Here is a 20,412-nt window from a genome sequence, read left to right as displayed (position 1 = left end):
GGCCGTTTGGATACGCGGATTTTAGAATCCAAGAGAGGGGTCATGATCAAGCTGATGTATGCTGTCGTGACAATGTTTCTTGGATTTTAAGTGAGAAATTCCGGTTATAAAAATCTCTCTTGCATCCTGAGATTTCTAAAATCTTGAAATATGGGAGGATCTGCTACTTTCTTGCTGACGGAACGAAGGGCAAGAGGTAAAAAATGAGTCAAAAACGACGGCTGGTCCGCTTCTTCTCTTGTCTCGTAGCTACAATTTTTGAAGAAATCCCGGATTCTAAAACCCGCATATCCAAATGGCTCCTTAGCATTCCTAATAGTCTGGTTAGTGATATCGATGCTCTAGTATGGGAGATGAAAGATGGGCTACATCTAATAATTCACATCAATAATAATTAATGATAAAATGGTGATTAGTGATTTGTGATTACATAATTTGTGGTAAAAAGGTAATAGTGTAATTTGGAGAAAAAGTAGAGGCATATAATTGGATGTATGCCTTGTGCTCTGAAATCCTCTACTCTCAAACTGACATTTCCTTTCCCCTCTCTCCGTACTTAGTACAGATCACAGAATCAGCTTAATATGACGGAAATACCCTCACTTCTTCCTGACAATCAAAACAATGTCCCGACCTTTATCAAAAACAAAAAAAAACATTTGAAAGAACTTTTCCAGGGTATTTTTGTCTTTAGAAATTTTACCCATTTTTTGCTGGAAGGCTTTTGTGGAGTCTGTATGGAGTTTATACACTAATGTTCGGTGTATTTCGTCTATTGTCTTATTTATCAATTAAACCGATTAAGAACATAATGTTCTGTTTGTTTTGGATTTTGAGGACCGATTGTGAGTTTAAAACTGATTATTAGACTCAAAATTAGTTTTAATTTGGTCAGAGCCTTGAACAAGGACTCAACAAGTGCATTTTAAGAAGCTAAATGAATTTGTCTTTAGAAATATCTTTTGAATAATAAAGACTATCAATCTTGTAGAAAATGAAGGGATAAATATGGTCTTTAGTCCATGCAAAGTAGACACTTCATTGGTAAAACAATAAAGACTACAAAAATGGAGAATTTATATGATGGGTGGCCGTGAAAACACGTGAAGTCTGAAAAAAGTAGGTATGGCCCACTTTTTTCCATGATCCAAAACCGTTCATCTGTTTGGGCGGGCACAACGTAAATTGGTTGTGCCCCAAAAATCATTTCCATAGGATGATCCTAACCGTCCGATCTGAACTGATCTGAAAATGGAGATTTCCAAAAATCATTTATGGAATCTTCTACAGATCGGAGGGTTAGGATCATCCTATGGAAATGATTTTTGGGGCACAACCCTATTTACTTTGTGCCCAAACAGATGAACGGTTTGGATCATAAAAAAAAAAAGTGGGACGTACCTACTTTTTTAGACTTCACGTGTTTTCACGGCCACCCATCATATAAATTCTCACAAAAATGAATTACATTTTCTAGGGCTAGAACAAAAATGTGGTCACCAATAAAATGGGTTTAGAAACCCTGGAATGATCCTCACCCTCCGATCGGTAATAGGACTCTTACATTATAGAAACCTCTATAGGTTGAAGGGTTAGGATCATCCTATAGAGACGATTTACAAGGTACAAACCCAAATTGGTTTGGAATAGTTATTTAAAAAAAGGTAGTGATGTTGGCACTACCATGTTTAAATAATTGCACGAACTCAACTTCTCTTTTCCTTTTTAAACAGCTGTCAGGAAGGTTATTACAGTTTAAAAAAAACTCTCAAAAGACAAACTGACTTCGTGCAATTATTAAAACATGGTAGTGCCAATATTAATTGCCTAAAAAATTGGTTTTTAGCAATCTCCAAAAAGGTGTTTTTTGTGCGCATGGCATGGCAGAGTGTGATGGCGGGTGTTTGTAATGTCTGCGTGGTGGGAAAAAAAGAGATAGTGTTCTTTTGACAGTTGTGGGAAAGTCCCTAGCAACTCTCTCTCTCTCAGATGACAATATATTTCCTCCCTCTCAGAGTCTCTCTCCCTACTCACTTCCTTCTCCCTCTGGTTCTTCCTCCAAACTAAGAGCCTCTCTGTCTCTACAAAAAGCAGTAAATCTCTCTCTCTCTCTCTTGCATTTCTGTTTCTTGTTATTTTGTAGTAATCTGCATCAACTATAGGTATATTTGGAGAGGTATAACAACTGGTTAGGGTATTTGAGGTTATGGATTGTTTTGCATTTTCTCTTTTCTAATGGGTTGCTATTGAGTTCTTTATTCATTCTTCCCACTACTCTAAAATTACCATTACCTATTTGATTTAGCCTACTGATATTGCCACTACCATGCTTTGGTAACTTGTCTTCTCTTTTCTAATGGGTTTCGAAGAGCTTTTTGTGAACCTTTTAACAGCTGTTTAAATAATAAAAGACAAGATGAGTTAGTGCAATCATCTAAACATGGTAGTGCCAATATCAGTTGCCTTGATTTATATTCTGTTTTTCTCTATGTCTGCTTTCAGTTCATCCATTTCTCGATCTTCAGACAGTTCATCTTTTTTGTTCTGTGCCTTTGTATTAGAAGTTTCTTGTTTTTACGGCTTTTTTTCTTCTTCTATTGAATGTTGCTAGTAGATTAATATACTCACTCATTCTAGACTACATGGCTTGTTATTTTGTCTATGGTGGTTGTTCCTCTGATATTTTTGTTGTAAGTTTAGATTCTTTGAAACTCAAAGATGTCAAATCCATCTGAGGAGTTAGGAAAGCACGGTGTGGACTCTGATCAAAACATGAGGAAAGATAGAGAGTTTGTGAGGCCGGTTATACCAAATGATCAAAGCTTTAATGAAGTTGGTATCTTACAATCTAAACCAAAGGGGTTAAAGGTCTTTTGCATCTGCTTGGTTTTGGTAGCTTCTCTTCTCATCTTTCTGAAATGGGGAGGTTTTGATCTTGAAAAGGTATTCATTATCTCTGATATTTCTCGCTATTACTAGTTTACCCACTATTGCCTTTAACTATTTGCTTTTTGAAAATTATTCCTTTTAATGTGGAGGTAAATTTGTATGCATCATGCTTCTGAAACATGAAATTTCAAGACATTATTCTATATAAATATGAGTACAAGTATGAACAATAGAATAGCACCAAGCCAAGCATCAGTCTAGTAAGACAGTATAACAAATATTGAAAAACAAGAAAGTTGATAAGGTAATGTTTTTGTCGTAATAGCCATATCAATGTGTGATGTATGTGCTCAAGTTACAAACTCGCTGATCAACTCTAAATTCAGCCAAGTCAGCTCAGTTTGGCTAGACTGTAGGAGCTGAGGCAAAATTCAATCCTATAGAAATCTGTCAAGTTTATGATCAACTTCCCCAGCTTACCCATCAAAAAACAAAGTTTATGATCAACTTGGCACTTTATTACAGTACTCGTAATGTCGCAAAAGCTGCAGAGAGTTGGACTAAACAGACCTTGATAAGAATGAAAATTAAGAATAATATTATAATTGTGTAAAACTTTAAATATTATACATTTAATTATCTTGATTCTCCAAGACTCGATAAATGCTTGAGAATAACATGATTTGATAATCATTCAAAAAAAAATTTTGATTTGATAAATGCATTTACATAGTTGTTTGGAACATAGAATGAAGTCAAGTTAGTAGTTAGGAATTTAGAATTTGGCACATTTGATTACCCAATTGATTCATACTCAGAGTACGAGATAACGGCATTTAAATATAATGCTGCACATACAACCTGAACCTTGAGGTTGTACGTTCAATCCCAGCTTACCAACAAAAAAAAATTCAGTAATGCTTCATTTTCTAAAAAAAAAAAAAGACTTTAAACTAAAATCGAATTGGAAACTTATTGTGGAATTTTGTGCCCGTCCCCATCGCTACTTCTCGCTTTAGATAACTATGATTTTGAGCATGTGTTCGACAAGGATATTTTTCATATTTTGCAGATTACCCTTACGACAAGGATATTTTTCATATTTTGCAGATTACCCTTAATTTGTAGCAATCAGCCTACATTGTGAAATTTCTATCTTCAAGTTACATTGATAAATTTCTATCCTCAAGTATTGTTGATATCGTCATTTGAGTGAATGACTTCTGATCTTCTGGTGTAGGTTCTCCTGCTAATCATGCAATGGGAAGCAACTGCTTGTGGGTGGTCTGTTCTGGCTTTCGTGCTTGTTGCCTCTTTGGCTTTCTTAGACATGGTATCAATTCCTCCTGAAGGCTCCATGTGGCTGGCGGGAATGATCTTTGGATATGTTGGTTTTGTGATAACAATGATAGGAACTACAATTGGCATGTCATTGTTCTTTTTGATTGGGGCGTCGTTTCGTGCCCATGGTCACGTAAGGCATCGTGGATTTGCATTCATGAAACTGATATGGTTTGAATGGTGATTGTTATTTTCTTAGCTGATTTCTTTCTTTTTTTTGTCTTGCCTTAAAATATGCAGAAAGCTGCTCTTGTTAGGCTGGCTCGGCAAGGGAGTTGGTTCCATCAGTTTAGAGAGGTTGCACTCTTCCGAGTCATACAATTCCAATACACACATTTCGACACACTTTTCGACTGTGTTATGTTTGTAACAGAAATGAATTTTGGGCCATACATTTGGGGATCTATTGCTGGAACGGTACCTGCAGCTTTCATCTTCACCTACAGGTCCGTTGTCTCTGAATTTCATTTGAATTTACATTCTGGGGTTTTGAAAACAATGTAAAAAAGGACTCCCTGGCCTTCTAATTTGAATTTTCTTTCTGCGTTTCTGTGACATTTCTAGTTTGGGCACATCTTTTAGATCATCCTAAGTTGATTTTCTTTCTTGTTCTTTACCATCAATTGGTCCCATTCACTTAAATCAATTATATTACAATTGTTCTAACTTTTCTGAAGCCTCATCTCACACCAACACTATCAATGCCTGAATTACACAGGCTAAAAGAAGGCCTCATTCGCTTGAATCACCTTATGCCCTTCAGATTTCTTGCACATTGGCTGTTTCTTTGACAAGTTTACTGTTGTGATGCAGTGGGCGGTTAATGAGGACGATGGTAGACACGAAATACAATAATCATCAGGTGACACCTGTAGAAGCAGTTTTCAACATCATCATCCTCTTCTTCTCTGTTGTATTCAGCTTCATTCGTCTCTGGGGCATGTTTCGTTTTGGTAAGTGGTAGGAGAACGGGTGTGGGATACAATGGTGGTCCAGTACTAGGTAGAATGATGGTAGGCTTAATTGTTTTTATTTTTATTTTTTAAAGGCTTAGTTTTGTTTTGATGGCAGGCTTAGTTAGTTGGTTCACAATGTAGGGTCGCAGGTAGATTTGCAACACTAATTCTCTGGTATTCTATATGTGTGGGTGATGGACTCAATCAATTCTCAACTGTAACTTGGTTTGTTACAATATGTGATACAAGAACGGGTATGGGATATGGTAGTCTAGTACGCAGTACAATGATGGTATGCTTAATTGGTTCACAATTTGGGGTAGTTATGTTGATTTGGAATGCTAATTCTCTGGTACTCTATATGTGTGCGATTTGGACTCAAAATCAATTCTCAAAATCCTAAACAACAAGGCATTTGAGGATTGTAAAGTACTAAAAAATGTCGAATGGAGAGAACTTTACGTGAAAAGAATACAAAAGGCGTAATCAACCGTCAAGTTTGGTGAGCTTGAACGAAATGCCAAAATTTTAAGAGCATAACACAACACGATAGAGTAAGCATGCTGCCTATATGTAATTTGTAAACTGAGCAATAGGATGGAAATCCCTTGTTGATGTCTCTCTCATAAGCATAGTTTCAAAACTCCCCCGAGTCGACTCCCTTTTGCCTTGGCCGCATTTCGCGCTTTGTCCTGACCGCATTCCATTCTTTGCCTTACAAAGTCAATAAAAACTCCCTTGACTCTCCCGAGTTATGACCGTGTCAATCGAGTACTCAGCCGCACCAACCGAATACTCGACCGTGTCATGCTGAGTTGACTAGGATTTTCTTTGGCCGCGTTTTGATCTGCATTTTGAACACTGCTCAAAAGGCAAAAACAATTCTTTTATTTTGTCTATGCTTTCTCTCTTCTTCTAACTCACGTAGCGTATGTTGAAACTAACCTTTATCATTCTCTCATATGGGCTTCCATTTTTATCTATTTAAGTCACAAACAAACCATGATTGGAGTTGTGCGACCTAGATCTCTATTTTCAGCTATTTGGGCCGCAAACAAACCGTAATTTGGGTTGTAAGATTTAGATCGCAGGTTGATAGGGGGTGGCAACCTCAGCCCAGTAACGCTGATCATCCCCATGGTTGCCTTCACTTTCTATGCAAAGAGAGCTCTAAATGACCTTGAAAAGAGGGAGGGCGGTGACCATGAAGAAACCACCAGTGTTGCGTGTTAGGATCTGGGTACAACTCACCCTTAAATGCTAGCCGTTAAGGCGAGGGTGCCCAAGTCCTTATAAACCCATCCACATCTCCATACTTTTTCCGATGTGGGATCTTTTGCTTTTGCGTGGAACCCCCAACAATCTCCCCCTTCACGTGGAAGCAACATGGATCATCTCACCCCCTCCACGTGGTGGCAACATGGGAACACCGGGGTTACCATGCCCCGGCTCTGATACCACTTGTTGTGACACGGGTAGAACTTACCCTTAAAAACTAGCCATTAAGGGGAGGGTGCCCAAGTCTTTATAAACCCATCCAAATCTCCATACTTTTTCTGATGTGGGATCTTTTGCTTTTGTGTAGAATCCCCAACATTGCTGGCTTCAAAATGGGTAAGCCTTCAGTTGAAAGGCCAATGCATCTGGGCATCTCATCTTTCCCTCTTTAGCTGAGAAATCTGTCCAATGCATCTGGGCATCTCATCTTCAAAATGGGTAAGCTGAGTCTCCTATTAGCTATGACCAGGAAGGATCTCTTTGGGCTTCATCAAAATTGGCTCTTATTTGTATATAAGTGATTGATGTCTGCAAGTGACTGATGTCTGCATTATTTATTCAAGTGAATTGCTTGCAGACATCAAACTGAACAGTCATTTCTTAGTGAATTCAAGTGAATTCCTTTATTTATTCTAGTGACTGATGTCTGCATTACCATTTTTTCGTAGTGCCACACTGCTTAGTTGGAAATGGGCTTATAGACCATCCTTTGAAGCCATTAATTATGCCATTTCTAACACTATCATAAACATTATTTGCAAATAGTAATATTTTACCTAAACCATTGCACATAGGACTATATGCTGAAAATTTTAGAACAGTAGTTGAGAATACAAGCTTTGCATGTAACAGTTACCAATATCCAAACGAGAGAAGTGTGAAAACAATTGGGATTGGACTTACATTCGTGACTCTCGTTCGATGTTCTTATTACATCTTAATCTAGTGATCAGAGGAACCAACAGTCTGTAAGGCCAAGTTGAACAGCTCTTTGTATATCTTAGAAAGTGAATACACAAATGGCCTCTGCTAGGAATGGCCCTTGCTAAGAATGACAAGCTAAGTTTTGTGTGGCTACTAAAGATGGTGGTGCTTATGTCTGCAGTCCCCTTTCTTCTTTTGAACCCAACACTGTCTAGTTTCAATAAATGGCACAAATAGTTTTGTTAATTGCACAAGGTCGGTTACAACTATCTGTTTTGCTTTGATAATAAAGGAGGCTAGAAGCTATTGATACTTGCACTATTATGTTTTGGTAACAGCATGCTATTAATTTCTTCTTAATGGTTATCTGCCTAAACGGATTTTATACTCAATTATCTCTTGCCATATGATATGGTGAAGTCAGAGGGTTCCAATTTCAATCGATTTGTCTGACTTGCCGAAGTTAAAGCTGAATTCTCTTTCAGACCTTTTAACCATATCTTCTTTGTCACCACAAGATGGTTATGACTGAACCCTTTTCAGTTGGAGCAAACTCTATCTAGATGTGTGCCCAACAATGGAGGGTTTGGATCATCCTATGATGTGGGCCTTACAGTACTTTATTGAAAAAATTCGGGTTTATACGACCACACATCATATAATTTCATAATTTTATATGGTGAATGCGCATGCCCTTGATATTTGTCCCAACAGCAGCGCACTTTTAAGGATGTTTTGCTGGCCTCAAACCATGAATTGTGAAATACTTGTGTCATGTTTGTTTTGGGGAATTGTGTGCCCCGCCTACTTGTCCAATGATATAACATTAGTAGGAGCTAATTGATGGGGTCTTATCCTTGATCAGCTACTCCATATTCCGTGAAAAAAAAAAATATTCACTGCTGCCAAACACGACCATAGTGAAAAGAGAAATGAGTGAGTGTTACACTTTAATCAGAGTCAGCAAAATGTAAAATGGGACATGGGCTGTGTGGTGTATCATCTGCAGGATGTTGTAACTGTCCTTAGATCCCATCCATGTGTAAATGAGATTCAAAAGTTTAGGAGTTCAACAAATGGCTTCAAAATTTTGGGAGGATTTCAACAAATGGCTTATACCATTTAAAAATGCCAATGACAAATTTGCAGGATCATGCGTCTCAGTTTAAGCCATTAAGTGTATGTAACCAAGAGCAAAGTTCCAGGATTACGGATTATTGTATTCTGATATGCATACTTCACTTTTATAAGTATATATGCAGACCCAGAGCACTAAAGAAATTTAAAAAGAGAGACCTTTAAAGAAGCATACAACCATCTAATAATTTCTATTAGCCTAATTTGGGCTGTTCTCCATGGGATACCAATCTGGGGTTTATTTTATCCTTGGATAGACTTGTTATCCCCCGGTTCATGTTATTAAAAGATCCAATGGGTAAGTGGTTTCTCAAGGAGCTCCTCTTTCCTCTGGTATTTCACCTGACTTTGTTCTGTTTCCATTTTTCAACTTCCTAAAACTAGTTTCATGTTCTTGGGAAGGCTCTGTAGCTAGGACTATAAAAATAATTTTGGGGCACAAATCACAACCTATTTACATTGTGACCCAACACATGGACGGTTTGGATCATTCTAGTTCTTTTGAAAATGTTCAAAAAAGAGTCATGAATGTAATGGAGTGACATGGATCGAATGTGGTGCCCTTCAATTTAGCATTGGGAAGTGATACATTTGCCCCATTTTCTCCCCGCAGCTAACCCTCTAGTGTATTTATGGCCATGGTTTTAAATTTCGACTGAAATCCGAAAACTCAGTTTTCGGTCAACACATAACCTAAACATTCCGAAACCGAAATCACCGAAATCTACCAAATTTCAATCGAAATTTCGATAAAATACTAATTTTTTATTTCTTTACAGAATTTTGGCCGAAATTACTGCAATTTCGGTAATTTTGGCAGAAATTTCGGAACAAAAAACCAACATTTCATGAGTTTCTACCGAATTTCGATGGAAATTTTGGTTTCAGTGAACACCGAAATTTAAAACTATATTTATGGCTGCTCTCTTTAGTCTTTACACTATAGTGGGGTGGTCCGGGGATGAAATGGGCGCAATATTTAGCAATCCTAATAGTCTGATTAGTGATATCGATGCTCGAGAATGGGAGATGAAAGATGGGTTACATCAGGTGGAGAAATATATGATCCATCAAGTGGGACACCACCCGAGGGTTGATCTACTAATTCACACCAAAAGTAATTAATGATAAAATGGTGATTAGTGATTTGTGATTACATAATCTGTGGTAAAAAGGTAAGAGTGTAATTTGGAGAAAAAGTAGAGGCATATAATTGAATGTATGCCTTGTGCTTTGAAAGTTGAAACCCTCTTCTCTCACACTGACATTTCCTTTTTCAGAGAATCAGAATCGAAAATCGAATAGAAACTTCCTCTAATGTATAATATGACGGAAATACCCTCATTTCTTCCTGACAATCACAACAATGTCCCGACCTGTCTCAAAAACAACAAAACTTGGGATAGACTTTCTAGGGTATTTTCGTCATTTGAGATTTCACTCATTTTTTTGCAAGCTTTCAGTTTACTGACCAAGGGTGGGATCATGCTTGGGCTTTATTTAAAGAGTCTGAATAGAGTTTATACACTAATGTTCGGTGTACTGTCGTCTATTGTCTCTATGCAATACAACTCAAGCTATCTTGGCTTCTAACATCCTCAACGGGAAGAAGTCTTATTTATCAATTAAACCAATTAAGAACATCATGTCCTGTCTGTTTTGAATTATGAGGACCGATTGTGAGTCTAAAACTGATTATTAGACTCAAAATTTGGTTTAATTAACTTGGTGAGAGGCCAAAAGAGGGACTCACCAAGTGTCTTTAAGGAAGCCAAAATGAATTTCTCTTTAGAAATTTCCTTTGAATGATAAAGACCAAGGATCTTGTAGAAAATCAAGGGAGAAATATGGTCTTCAGTCCCATGCAAAGTGGACATCTCATTAATTACAAAAATGATTTACCTTTTCTTGGTCGAACCATAAATCAGGCTTGTTTGGGGCCCAACAAATGGATGGTTTGGATCATCCAATCCTATGAAGTGGGCTTTATATGGCCACACATCATATAAAATCTCATTTAGAAACTTGGTTTTTTAGAATTTGAATTAGATTAATCCAAGGAAACAATCTGATGAAGAAGGAAACCAAACAAAGTCCCTTTGTCGCATTCCAAAGACAGAGACCCAAAAAGGTATGTTTTTTGTACGCATAGCATGGAAGACTGTGATGGCCAAAAGAAAAAGAAAAAAAAAGATCTTGTTCTTTTAATCGTTCTGCAGAAAGATTTTCTCTCTCTCTCTCTCTCTCTCTCAGTAACAATATATTTCCTCCCTCTCAGACTCATTCCCTACTCATCTCCTTCCTTTTGTTCTTCGTCCAAACTAAGAGCCTCTCTGTCTCTACAAAAAGCAGTAATCTCTCTCTCTCTCTCAACTAGAGAATAGAAGAAGGCGTTTGATGGCTCTTATTGACTTACTTTTCAGTTATTTATTCACTCTTATCAGTTCTCTGTTCTCACCACTCTAAACTTACCATTGCCTATTTGATATAGGCTACTGATATTGGCACTACCATGTTTTGGTACTTGCACTAACTCATCCTGTCTTCTCTTTTCTAATGGGTTTATAACAGCTTTTTGGGAACTTTAATAACCTTTTGAAACCGGTTTAAATAATAAAAGACAATATCAGTTAGTGTAATCATCAAAACATGGTAGTGCCAGTATCAGTAGCGCGCCTTGAGGTATACTCTGTTTTTCTCTTTATGTCTGCTCTCAGTTCGGGCCTTTTGATGTTTTTTTCTTCTGTGCCTTTGTGTTAGTAGAAATTTCTTGTTTTTGCGATTTTACATAGACGTATAGCCTTTGATGTATAATAACTGTTTTTATTTAATACATCTCTTGTTTTAGGTAGCACTACATATTGCTCAGCTCTGTTGTGTCAATATTTGAGTCTGTTAGGCTCTGTTGAGTTGCAGCGTGGAAACAGAAACGGAATGGAAATGAGGCTGATTTTCCGTAGAAAAGTAATAAAACGGTCGTTTTGTTGGCCTGAAACGGAAAGCGCGCAGAAAATTGGGTCGGTGGATGTCGAATCCTTCGTATCCGCCGTGTCAAGCCTCTTATCCGCCGTGTCAAGCCTCTTACCCCGACTCGAAATCTGTAAAAAAAGCTCGGATTTGTAAAAATTTTCCGTCGGAATCGCGTGAAGAAAAACCGAAGCCGCATCTGCCCTGACATCTACCTTCCTCTCTCGCCTGAAACATTGTCTTCCATAGCTTCAAGCTTGGGTCTCGACTCGCCCAGGCTCCGACCTCCACTCCTCCTTCCCCAACTCCCCAACAGATACGCCTCCTCCCTTTCTCCTCTTCCCCTCATTTTTTTTTTCGGATTTCTTCTTCGGTCGACCCAACGAAGTAAGCTCCATCCCTTTCTCCTATTTCTCCCTTTTTTGTCTTCCTTTTTTCTTCCTCCAGCGAGATATCTCCGGCGAGCCTTTCTTCTCAGGCGAACCTTATTTTTTGTCTTAGATCCAAACCCTCGACTTTGATGTTTTCCTGTTTTGATGTTTTCTTCGCTGGTTTTTTAATCCAAAACCTCGACTTTCTTACATCCAAAACCCTCTATTTTTATACTGATTTGTTAGATCCAAAACCCACTATTTTTATACTGGTTTATTAGATCCAAAACCCTCTCTTTTTCTGATTTCTTACGCATGAAACCCTCGATTTTTTAGCCCTGAAACCCTCTTTTACTGATATGTTGTCTTTGTTGGTTTTTTAGCTACGAAACCCTCATTCCATTTGTAGCCACGAAATCCTCGATTGAATCAGATTTTTCATTTTTATCTCTCCATCAGATGTGGGTTTCAATAGTAGCACTGTATTGATTTTTTGTTTCTATTTTGCATTTCTATCTTCTCCTACAGATGTGGGTTTCACTATTTTTCGTTACTTCTATCTTCTCCTTCAGTTCTATCTTCTCCTGCAGATGTGGGTTTCTTCTCCTTCAAACTTTTTTCCTTGTTCTTGTTCTTCTTCAGAACTGCAAAAATCCTTCTTTTTTTAATTTTTAGGATTCTTGATTTATCGTTTCTAGGGTTTACGGTTTGTTAATTTCAATTTTTTTGGGCATCCTTCCATTTATTTTTGCTCTCCTTTGATTTTGCAGATCGAACTCTGATTTTTTTTAAAGTGCCATTCAACTCTGATTTTCATTTTTTAGGGTGTTTCACCGAAATGGCTTGGATCTATTTATATTATGTGGGGGTGGATCCATAAACACCCTCTTTTTCATGTTAATCCTTTTATTTATTTTTGCTCTTATTTGTCTTGCAGATTGTTGGTGTCCTCATCCGAGCTTCATTTTCAATAACTTTCTCATTTTTTGCAAGGTAATCAATACTCACACTTAATTTTTTTTCCCTTCCATTTCTGTTAAATATATTTAGGTAGATGTGCTTGTATGTGTTTGGAGGATGGTTATGGATGGTTATGGATGGATGGGTTGTGGATCGATGGATTGTTTATGGAGGGAGGGATTACGGATGGATGGATTGTTTGTGTTTGTCTTGTTTGTGATTGTGTTATGGATGGATGGGTTGTTTATGAAGGGAGGATTTGTGGATGTATGGATTGTTTGTGTTTGTCTTGTTTGTGATTGTGTTATGGATGGATGGATGGTTTTGGAGGGATGAGTTGTGGATGGATGGAATGTTTATGGGTGTAGGGTTTATGGATGGATGGATTGTTTGTGTGTGTCTTGTTTGCTTTCTCAAGTTTCTCTCTCTCCGGCCCTTCTCACAACTGACCCCACAAATATTCTATGGAATATTTTTTCAACATTTCCAAACATGGCCTTTTTGTTCCCCCAATAAGTACCTTGATTTCTTAATTATTAATGTTTGCTTGCCCATATTTTTACCTGAAAAAATACAAATTAACTCTGTATAATTTCTCATAGAAAATGATATTTCCACCACTTCTGTGATGTTCCTTTTCTGTTTCCCTGGCAACTGAATGCACATTCCTGTTGTTTCTTTACTGTTTCTTTTCCATTTCCTGGCAACTGAACGCGCGCTCTTACTACTTTCTTAGCAGTTTCTTTTCCTTTCCGTTTCCTTCTGCCACGCCATTTCATTTTCCTTTCCGTTTCCTGCGCGCAACTGAACAGGCCCTTAGAAATTCTAGATTCATTGACGGATTTGATTACTGTTTGAGGTCAAGATAAGGTCTCTTATTACTTACCAAAAAATAAAAAAAGAAAAAAAGATAAAGGGGTTTGATGGCTGAGGGGGTGCTGAAAATAACTACCTATTTCTTAAAATAACTAGGTTTCCTCGTAGTTGTTGTGGGAAGACTATGCTTAAAATTGAGTTTTATTTTTCCTAAATACTAGACGACAAAACAAGGAGCACATGTTTATTAAAAGCACATGTTTCATTTTAAACACCCGAAGAATCAAAACAATGATTGCGTATACCAAAAACCGCGTACATATGGGTTATAAATTAAAGAGACCACGGCAGTAACAAAAGTTACAAAACCAACCCAAACCTTTTTCTCGCAGCAGAAGTTATCTCTGTTTTTCTTTCTCTTTCCTTTCCATTTGTTTTTAACTCTGTTTGGTTTTTTACACTCATGGTGTTCTTCTTCCCCGACTCTACTCCTCCTCCTCCGCCATCTCCTCCTCCGCCTTCTCAAGGACAAATGCAACCCCCATGGGTTGTCATTGTGGTGGCTCTCGCCATCGTTTCTGTACTAGTCATCATTGGACTCATGGTGCATTACTTCTACAAGAAAGCCAAATGCGTGGGGCGTTGCGACGTGGAGCTTCCCCGTCATGCGACGTTTATTTCCCTAGGCTGTACCCCGAAGCCGAGGCCGAAGGTATAGGGTGCGATGTTTTTTTTTGAATGGTAGGAAATGTAAATAATATATATCTTATACTGATCTAATCAATTTGGGGTTTATAATGAATACATGAGCTTCTTGGGTTTCTTCTTAATCAATCCGTATGTTAGCAATCGTAGAAATCTTGTTTGAGAAATTGGAATTGAATGGAAATTTTGTGTTGTAATGAAGAAATTAGAAACTAAGGAGATTGGGAAAAATGTTTAGAGCGAAAGATTTGAGACGGAATTGGAATTAGGAATTAGGAATTGGGATGTCTGCAATTTTTGGTTAGGAAACTTAACTTTGAGAAAGAAGGGTGGTCGTAGATCCGCTTTATTAGTAAGGTTGCTTGTTTTATATCTCCTCAATATAGGCGAAAGGTTGCTTTACTAAGATTCTAATATAAGACGCTAACGTGCTTTAGTCTAATTGCTCGGGCTTATACAGACCTTAATAGGAGTAGTGTCTACCCTACCTTTCTCTACTGTATAAGGAGGGAAGTTGAGCTGCTTCCATTGGCATATATTTATTGATATGGATTCTCTTTAGTCCCTTTCTAATATAAATTATTATCTTAAGATTCTTATCTTCACTTTATTGACCCCTTTTTAGACCGGGAGATAGAGAGAAAGATGGTTCTGTTCGAGGTTGCTTAGCAGCGCTGGCTGAAGATTGGGAAGAAGAGAGAGGTTGGTGGATGGGATAGGGTATGCAATAGATGGTTTCCACTACTAGAGCCCCGCCCGAGTCTTTGTCCCGCTTAATGGTTTGAAGAATCGAGTCGCCTTCGATTGCTTCTCTTGCCTCATTAGATCCACTCGATGCTAGATCACTTAGATCCGAGTACAGGAGCGAGGTACCTAACCAAAAATTGCTGACATCCCAATTCCTAATTCCAATTCCGTCTCAAATCTTTCGCTCTTAACCTTTTCCCCAATCTCCTTAGTTTCCAATTTCTTCATTGCAACACAAAATTTCCATTCAATTTCAATTTCTCAAACAAGATTTCTGCGATTGCTAACACACAGATTGATTAAGAGGAAACCCAAGAAGCCCATGTATCCATTATAAACCCCAAATTGATTACATCAGTATAAGATATATATTATTTACATTTCTTACCATTCAAAAAAAAACATCGCACCCTATACCTTCGGCCTCGGCTTCAGGGCACAGCCTAGGGAAATGAACGCCCCACGCATTTGGCTTTCTTGTAGAAGTAATGCACCATGAGTCCAATGAGGACTAGTACAGAGACGATGGCGAGAGCCACCACAATGACAACCCATTGGGGTTGCATTTGTCCTTGAGGAGGAGGAGGAGGAGGAGTAGGGGGAGGAGGAGTAGAGTTGGGGAAGAAGAACACCATGGCTGTAAAAAAACAAACAGAGTTGAAAACAAATGGAAAGGAAAGAAAAAAAACAGAGATAACCTCTGCTGTGAGAAAAAGGTTTGGGTTGGGTTTTGTAACTTTTGTTACTGTTGTGGTCTCTTCAATTTATAACCCATATGTACGCGGTTTTTGGTATACGCAATCATTTTTTTTATTCTTCGGGTGTTTAAAATGAAACTTGTGCTTTTGATAAACACACGCTCCTTGTTTTGTCGTCTAGTATTTAGGAAAAATAAAACTCAATTTTGAGCATAGTCTTCCCACAACAATTACGAGGAAGCCTAGTTATTTTAGGAAATAGGCAGAGGAAAAATAGCCTCGCTTGCAAGGTCAGCATCCCCCTCAACCTCCTTCTTCCTTTGGTTCTTCGTCCAAACTAAGAGCCTCTCTTTCTCTACAAAAAACAGTAAATCTCTCTCTCTCTCTCTCTCTCTCTCTCTCTCAACTAGAGAATAGAAGAAGGGGTTTGATGGCTCTTATTGACTTACTTTTGAGTTCTTTATTCACTCTTCTCAGTTCTCAGTTCTCACCACTCTAAACTTACCATTGCCTATTTGATTTAGGCTACTGATATTGGCACTACCATGTTTTGGTACTTGCACTAACTCATCCTGTCTTCCCTTTTCTAATGGGTTTATACGAGCTTTTTGGAAACTTTAATAACCTTTTGACACCAGTTTAAATAAGAAAAGACAATATCAGTTAGTGTAATCATCAAAACATGGTAGTGCCAATATCAGTAGCCTTGAGTTATACTCTGTTTTTCTCTTTATGTTGCTTTCAGTTCATCCATTTCTCTTCAGACATTTCATCTTTTTACCGTTTGAATTTGCATTATTGGCCTTTTTATGTTTTTTTCTTCTGTGCCTTTGTGTTAGTAGAAGTTTCTTGTTTTTGAGATTTTACATAGACATATAGCCTTTGATGTATAATAGGTAGCACAACATATTGCTCAGATGCTGTTGTGTCAATATTTGAGTATGTTACAAATTCCAAATACATCGACAGATTTGATTACCGTTTGAGGTCAAGATAAGGTCTCATGGTTGTAGTGCAGGATGCAGGGAGCTAAGCTACTGAAACAAACTCCTGAATGAACACTAGGTTACAATTTCTAACACTATACAAAGCCACAATCTTATCAAATTTCTTTGATGATTGTTTCTCCTTGATCAACAAAGGATGGTCATTGCTCTATACATGATTTGAACATTCATAATAGAAAAGAAATGAGTCAAATTACTAATGACCTTCATATACTCATATATGCACCATTAACCATACACTTACTAATAATTACTGAAGTTTATGCCATGGGTTACAAAACTTGGACATGTTTTTAGGGTGGTGGCAGGCCATATTGTAACATACCTTATGTTATTTTCTCTACCATGCCATGTCATCATAGATTCAGGTGAAAGCACTCATTAAATTTTGAGGTATTCTTTGATAAACCTCAAAATCATCAATACATTCTTTATTGTAATATGGGTGAAATTTGTCAAGGTACTTCATTCCTAATATGTGAGAAATTTGTCTAACAAGTTTTTTGTTTCCTGCCTTGCAATACTGTGATTTCCCAACTCACATATTTGAAGCATCCATGCTATTAGCATGTCCTTTTGCCTTCTATTTTTTTCTTCTATTGAATGTCGCTACTAGATTAATAGACTCACTCACTCTAGACTCCAGGGCTTGTTATTTTGTCCATGGTCCTTGTTACTTTGATTGATTTTCTGATATTTTTGTTGTAAGTTTGGATTCTTTGAAACTCAAAGATGTCTGAGAAGTTAGGAAAGCACGGTGTGGACTCTGATCAACACATGAGGAAAGATTGCGAGTTTGTGAGGCCGGTTATTCCAAATGAGCAAAGCTTTAATGAAGTTGCTATCTTACAACCTAAACCAAAGGGGTTAAAGGCCTTGTTCATCTGCTTGGTTTTGATGGCTTCTCTTCTCATCTTTCTGAATTGGGGAGGTTTTGATCTTGAAAAGGTATTCAATATCTCTGATATTTCTCACTATTACGAGTTTACCCACTATTGCCTTTAACCATTTGCTTTTTGAAAATTATTCCTTTTAACGTGGAGGTAAATTTGTTTGCATCATGCTTTTGAAACATGAAATTGCAAGACATTATTCTATATAAATATGAGTACAAGTATGAACAATAGAATTGCACCTAGCCAAACATCAGTACAGTAAGGCAATATAACAAATATTGAAAAACAAGAAAGCTTACAAGTTAATGTTTTTGTCGCAATAGCCATATCAATGTGTGATGTATGTGCTCATGTTATGAACTCGCTGATCAACTCTGAATTCAGCCAAGTCAGCTCAGTTTGGCTAAGGTAATATTTTATGGTTTTTGTTAGTATGATGTATGCAGTTATGCTTCTCTTTCCAAGAAGAAGAAGAAGAAGACTTCAAAAGAAAATCAAATTGGAAACTTATTTTGGAATTTTGTACCCGACCCCATCACTACTTCTCGCATTAGATAACTATGATTTCCAACATGTGTGACAAGGATATTTTTCATATTTTGTGGATTACCTTTAATTTATAGCAATCATTCTACATTGTGAAATTTATATCCTCAAATATTGCCTAAATGTTAAATTTCTATCCTCAAGTATTGTTGATATCGTCATTTGAGTGGATGACCTCTGATCTTCTGGTGTAGGTTTTCCTGCTAATCATGCAATGGGAAGCAACTGCTTGTGGGCGGTCTGTTCTGGCTTTCGTGCTTGTTGCCTCTTTGGCTTTCTTAGAAGTGGTGTCAATTCCTCCTGAAGGCTCCATGTGGCTAGCGGGAATGATCTTTGGATATGTTGGTTTTGTGATAACAATGATAGGAACTACAATTGGCATGTCATTGTTCTTTTTGATTGGGGCATCGTTTCGTGCCCACGGTGGTCACGTAAGGCATCATGGTTTTGCATTCATGAAACTGGTGTGGTTTGAATGGTGATTGTTATTTTCTTTGCTGATTTCCGTTCTGTTCTTTCTCTTGCTGTAAAATATGCAGAAAGCTGCTGTTGTTAGGCTGGATCGGCAAGGGAGTTGGTTCCATCAGTTTCGAGAGGTTGCACTCATCCGAGTCACACATTTCGATACACTTTTCAACCGTGTTATGTTCATAACAGATATGAATTTTGGGCCATACATTTGTGGGTTTATTGCTGGAACGGTACCTGGAGCTTTCATCTTCACCTACAGGTCAGTTGTTTCTGATTTTCATATGATAATACTTTCTGGGTTTTTGAAAACAATGTAAAAAAGGACTCCCTAGCCTTTTAATTTGAATTTTCTTTCTGGTTTCTGTGAAATTTCTAGGTTGTGCACATCTTTAAGATCATCCTAAGTCAATTTTCTTTCCTGTTCTTTACTATCATTTGGTCCGATTTATTCAAATCAATTATATTACAATTGTTCTCACTTTACTGAAACCTCATCTCACACCAATACTATCAATGCCTGAATTACACAGGCAAAAAGAAGGCCTCTTTCACTTGAATCACCTTATGTCTATTTTACTACATATATCCCTACAGATTTCTTGCACATTGGCTGTTTCTTTGACGAGTTCACTGTTGTGATGCAGTGGGCGGTTAATGAGGACGATGGTAGACACGAAATACAATAATCATCAGGTGACAACTGTAGAAGCAGTTTTCAACATCATCATCCTCTTCTTCTCTGTTGTATTCAGCTTCAATCGTCTCTGGGGCATGATTCGTTTTGTTAAGTGGATGGTACAGAGTAGGAGAACAGGTGTGGGATACGATGGTGGCCCAGAACGAGGTAGAATGATGGTAGGCTTAGTTTTTTTGAAGGCTTAGTTTTGTTTTGATGGTAGGCTTAGTTGGTTCACAATTTAGGGTCGCAAGGTAGATTTGCAACACTAATTCTCTGGTATTCTATATGTGTGGGTGATGATGGACTCAATCAATTCTCAACTTTAACATGGTTTGTTACTATACGTGGTACGAGAACGGGTGTGGGATATGATAGTCTAGTACGTAGAACAATGATGGTAGTAGGCTTAATTGGTTCACAATTTGGAGTTGTATGTCGATTTGGAATGCTAATTCTCCGGTTATCTATATGTGTGTGTGATTTGGACTTTAAGTCAATTCTCAAAAGGGAAATGATCTCAGCCCTCCAATGTTTGATAAAGATGCACAAAGCATCTTGTTGTGTAGTATTTAAAGGGTTGTCAGTAGAATATTACGGTTTTCAAAAATCTCTTTTAAGTGAATTTAAAAAAAAAATCTCTTTTAAGCCCTTTAAACACTATAGGACAGGATGCTTCGCGCATCTTTATCAAAACAGTGGACTGCTGAAATCATTTCCCTTCTCAAAATCCTAAACAAACAAGATATATGAGGATTGTAAAGTAGTGGAAAATGTTGAATGGGGTGAACTTTATGAGTAAAGAATACAAAAACCATAATCAACCTTCAAGTTTGGTGAGCTTGAACAAAATGCTAAAATTCTAAGAGCATAACATAATAGAGGAAGCATGCTGTCTATCTTTAATTTGTAAACTGAGCAACAGGAAGGAAATCCCTTCCTTCTGTCTATATATAATAGAGTCACTCCCTTTTGCCTTGGTCGCATTCCGTGCTTTGCCTTGGCTGCATTCCATTCTTTGTCTTAC

The 20,412-nt window shown here is 37.6% G+C and overlaps 2 protein-coding genes across 10 annotated transcripts; both read left to right on the top strand.

Annotated features, from left to right (window-relative positions):
* Positions 1–1,938: 1,938 nt before the first annotated feature.
* On the top strand, positions 1,939–5,541 carry LOC143883534 (uncharacterized). Its single transcript, XM_077386875.1, has 6 exons — positions 1,939–2,093; positions 2,701–2,943; positions 4,130–4,363; positions 4,471–4,676; positions 5,044–5,183; positions 5,302–5,541. The coding sequence occupies exons 2-6, from the start codon at positions 2,719–2,721 to the stop codon at positions 5,325–5,327; spliced, it is 831 nt and encodes a 276-aa protein (XP_077242990.1). The 5' UTR covers positions 1,939–2,093; positions 2,701–2,718; the 3' UTR covers positions 5,328–5,541.
* Positions 5,542–10,750: 5,209 nt separating this feature from the next.
* On the top strand, positions 10,751–19,855 carry LOC143852990 (uncharacterized). Of its 9 annotated transcripts, none has more exons than XM_077362907.1 (6): positions 10,751–10,876; positions 12,801–12,856; positions 17,506–17,744; positions 18,433–18,669; positions 18,778–18,968; positions 19,354–19,855. In XM_077362907.1, the coding sequence occupies exons 3-6, from the start codon at positions 17,529–17,531 to the stop codon at positions 19,589–19,591; spliced, it is 882 nt and encodes a 293-aa protein (XP_077219022.1). In that variant the 5' UTR covers positions 10,751–10,876; positions 12,801–12,856; positions 17,506–17,528; the 3' UTR covers positions 19,592–19,855. The 9 variants fall into 9 exon arrangements, with proteins under 9 accessions (XP_077219022.1, XP_077219122.1, XP_077219083.1 ...); XM_077363007.1 differs by lacking the exon at positions 10,751–10,876 and adding an exon at positions 11,058–11,207; XM_077362968.1 differs by lacking the exon at positions 10,751–10,876 and adding an exon at positions 11,245–11,280.
* Positions 19,856–20,412: the final 557 nt, after the last annotated feature.

Source organism: Tasmannia lanceolata, unplaced genomic scaffold, assembly GCF_043159265.1.
Source record: "Tasmannia lanceolata isolate RefF3 unplaced genomic scaffold, GAP_Taslan_0.1 ptg000002l, whole genome shotgun sequence".
Lineage (NCBI taxonomy): Eukaryota > Viridiplantae > Streptophyta > Magnoliopsida > Canellales > Winteraceae > Tasmannia > Tasmannia lanceolata.
This window is presented reverse-complemented; position numbering and strand designations above follow the sequence as displayed.